The sequence below is a fragment of the Balaenoptera acutorostrata genome, chromosome 11 (assembly GCF_949987535.1).
Source record: "Balaenoptera acutorostrata chromosome 11, mBalAcu1.1, whole genome shotgun sequence".
Lineage (NCBI taxonomy): Eukaryota > Metazoa > Chordata > Mammalia > Artiodactyla > Balaenopteridae > Balaenoptera > Balaenoptera acutorostrata.
The window spans coordinates 60,499,498-60,502,499 of NC_080074.1; the positions used below are offsets into that span (position 1 = coordinate 60,499,498).

The window sequence follows — 3,002 nt, forward strand, 5'->3', positions numbered from 1 at the left end:
TCTATTCTCCAGTCCCTCATATTTCCCTCCACATGTTGAAAAGCGTGCTATTGAAAACATTAGCTAGATAGAAAGACAGAGAAATAGATACATAGATAGACAGATTGATTTTTTTTATTGATAATTACATTTATAATTCAAGGAAACTTCAAATGTTCAGAACATTTACAATCTGATGAAAGCTTAAAGACACTTATTGTTAACTAATAAAAATGGCTAAGCAATGATATCACAAATCTGTGATCCATTATTATATCCATTAGAATGACTGGATTAGTAAAAGAAACAAGTGGAAGTTGGGTAGATTATACTGGAGCTCAATCTCTCTCAGCATAGAGAACAGCTGATGGATAAACAATTGCTATCCACAATGGATGAGTCCAGCAGATTCTTATGGGCTGCATAACGTTATTTCTATCTTTGGAAAGGGAAGTTAAAAATAAGGCCAAAACTACAGAATAGAAACATGTAGAAGCATTTTAACTTTTTTCTCATTCATCTATCTTGTACTAAATCTCTAGTGAGACACTGAAGCATGCTAATTTAATTTTTAAACTGAAAAGAGAATCATAGACATCTAACCTCTTCTGATTCTGGGTCTCACAGCTTCTATCATGAGCTAGAGTGTGAAAGTGGCAGGGACCGGTAGGAAATGCCAAAGAACAGAGTTTTTAGGTATTGAGGTCGAGTGTGTGACAAGGGGACAAGGTTTGAGAAGCCAGTACAAATGGACAAATATTTGCAGAGATTACATCTCTTACTGATAATAGGGGAAAGCCAATATCTACTTTCTTCACCCGACAGAGGAGTAGGCAGAAGAGGATCGAGGAACTACCAAATCTATCAAAGCAGTCTTACTTCTTAATCACCAGACTTTGTGGTAATTTGGGGCTCCCTATTAAATGGGTGGAAATCAGGCAGAGGAAGACCTGAAGCTGGAGAAGGCCAAGAGGGAACAACTGGGTTGCATTTCTTGTTTCTCAGTGCTTTAGCTAAAAAGAACAGAAGTTTGGAGGTGATAGATGAGGTTCGCCCTGAGTCCTGGGCTCCTTTTGGACCACAGTCCTTAGGGAAACGGTTTGTATGTTTCTGGTTTCTCCCGTCTCCAGTGCACTCTGCTCCGGACATGCGTGGTCTCAGACTCATCATGGTACCAGTTGAGCTACTTCTTTGCTGCTTCCTGCTGCACACTGTGGACGCCATTTCATATGGAAACCAGACAAACGTCTTGGTGCATCTTCGCTCATCCTTGGGATCCTGGCTACCTTCCTCAGCCCCCTTGTCTTGCCGGACCCTGCTCCCCAAATCCCTGCCTGGCTTCACCCACATGGCCCTTCTCCCCAAGTTCCTGGTAGGCCTGCCCCTGATGATTGCCTTGGAGAAAGCTGGCTGTCAAGCTGATGTACGGGTCCTGCAGCTTCAGCTCTACCGCCAGGGGGGTGTAAAGGCTACACAGATCCTCATCAGACATCTTCAAGAGCTCGAGAAAAGCAGAAGCACAGGGACGGGAGTGTCAGTGGATGCCCTGGCCTCTGCTCTGCAGCTGTTGGCCAGGGAGCACCCAGGCCCAGAGAGGGCCCGACGATCCCTCTCCATCAAGGACTGCGAGCAGGAGCAGGAGCAGAGCGTGCACAATGTAGTCCAGCTGCTGCCAGGAGTGGGAACCTTCTACAACCTGGGCACAGCATTGTATTATGCTGTTCAGAACTGCTCGGACAAGGCCAAGGAACGAGGCCGAGACGGGGTCATAGATCTGGGTTATGACCTTCTGATGGCCATGGCTGGAGCATCAGGGGGGCCCGCGGGACTAATGATCAGTACTGCACTTAAACCTATAGTGAAAGCTGGGGTTCAGCAGGTGATCCAGTATTATAATGAGAGAGAGGTGAACAGCCCTCCACCAGAGACCAGCAAGGAGGTCTTGGGGGTCACCTCAAATTGGGTCACCTGGAAGAAACAATTACCATGGCCCCTTTGGTATCAGAAGTAGTAAGTTCAGTTCCTTACTGGCAGTGGACCTTACTCTATGACTATGGCTTAGATCCTAGGGATGGGAATAGTACTGAGACATAAAAGAAGGTGGTAGGGAACTCCTTGGCTGTCCAGTGGTTAGGACTCCACTCTTTCACTGCTAAAGGGGCCGGGTTCAATCCCTAGTCGGGCAACTAAGATCCCCGTAAGCTGCGCAGCAATCAATCAATCAATCAATCAATCATAAAAGAAGGTGGTGGGACTTCCCTGGCGGTCCAGTGGTTAAGAATCCACGCTTCCACTGCAGGGGGTGCGGGTTTGATCCCTGGTGGGGAAACTAAGGTCCTGCATGCCAGAGCAGTGCAGCCAAAAAAAAAAAAGATGGTTAACATGACGACTAGATCTAATATTCTGACAAGTAGTATATGTATGTTCAAAATCCAAATCTCTGATTTTTTTTTATCAAGGAGGAAGGCAGTACTGTAAAATGTAGAAATTTTGAAGTTTGTGGTTTGGAATCAGAGGATTTGGCTTTGAAACCAGGCTCCACTTGTTAGAGCTTCAGCGACCATTGACTAGTACCTTCTTTCTCCAAACTCAGTTTTTTAAATTTCTAAAGAATAGTGATTTGCATCTCAATGGGTTTTGTGGAAATTAAAAACGGTACGCTGTCCTAATGCTTAGCACGGTACCAACAATAAATAGGCTTTTGTTGTTTTTGTTGTTGTTGTTATTACTTAAGCCCTCCCCTTCCTGTCCCAATATGTCGAAATTCCGCCTCGCTTGTTAGCTTAGCGCCTCCAAGGTCCTGAGCCAGTCTCGGTTCCGCTGCGTAGGTGCGGGTTCTCGGAAATCAGCTGTTTCAGTCCCGAGCTATTTTGTTCATTGGACTCCTCCCTCCGCAGGCACGGGGCAGGGCTTACTTGAGCTTTCCTACCAATCGCTGCAGCTAGAGGTGTGGTTTCGGCTCCTCTTGTCCCGCCTCGCGGAGAAGGAGGAGTTGTGGTGGCGCCAATAGAACTCACAGCCTG

The 3,002-nt window shown here is 46.1% G+C and overlaps 1 protein-coding gene across 1 annotated transcript; it reads left to right on the top strand.

The window, feature by feature from the left end:
* The first annotated feature begins 776 nt into the window (after positions 1-776).
* On the top strand, positions 777-2,688 carry APOF (apolipoprotein F). Its single transcript, XM_028165872.2, is given in 3 exon segments — positions 777-880; positions 1,110-1,934; positions 1,937-2,688. Coding segments are annotated over 2 exon segments (945 nt in total). The 5' UTR covers positions 777-880; positions 1,110-1,126; the 3' UTR covers positions 2,074-2,688.
* Positions 2,689-3,002: the final 314 nt, after the last annotated feature.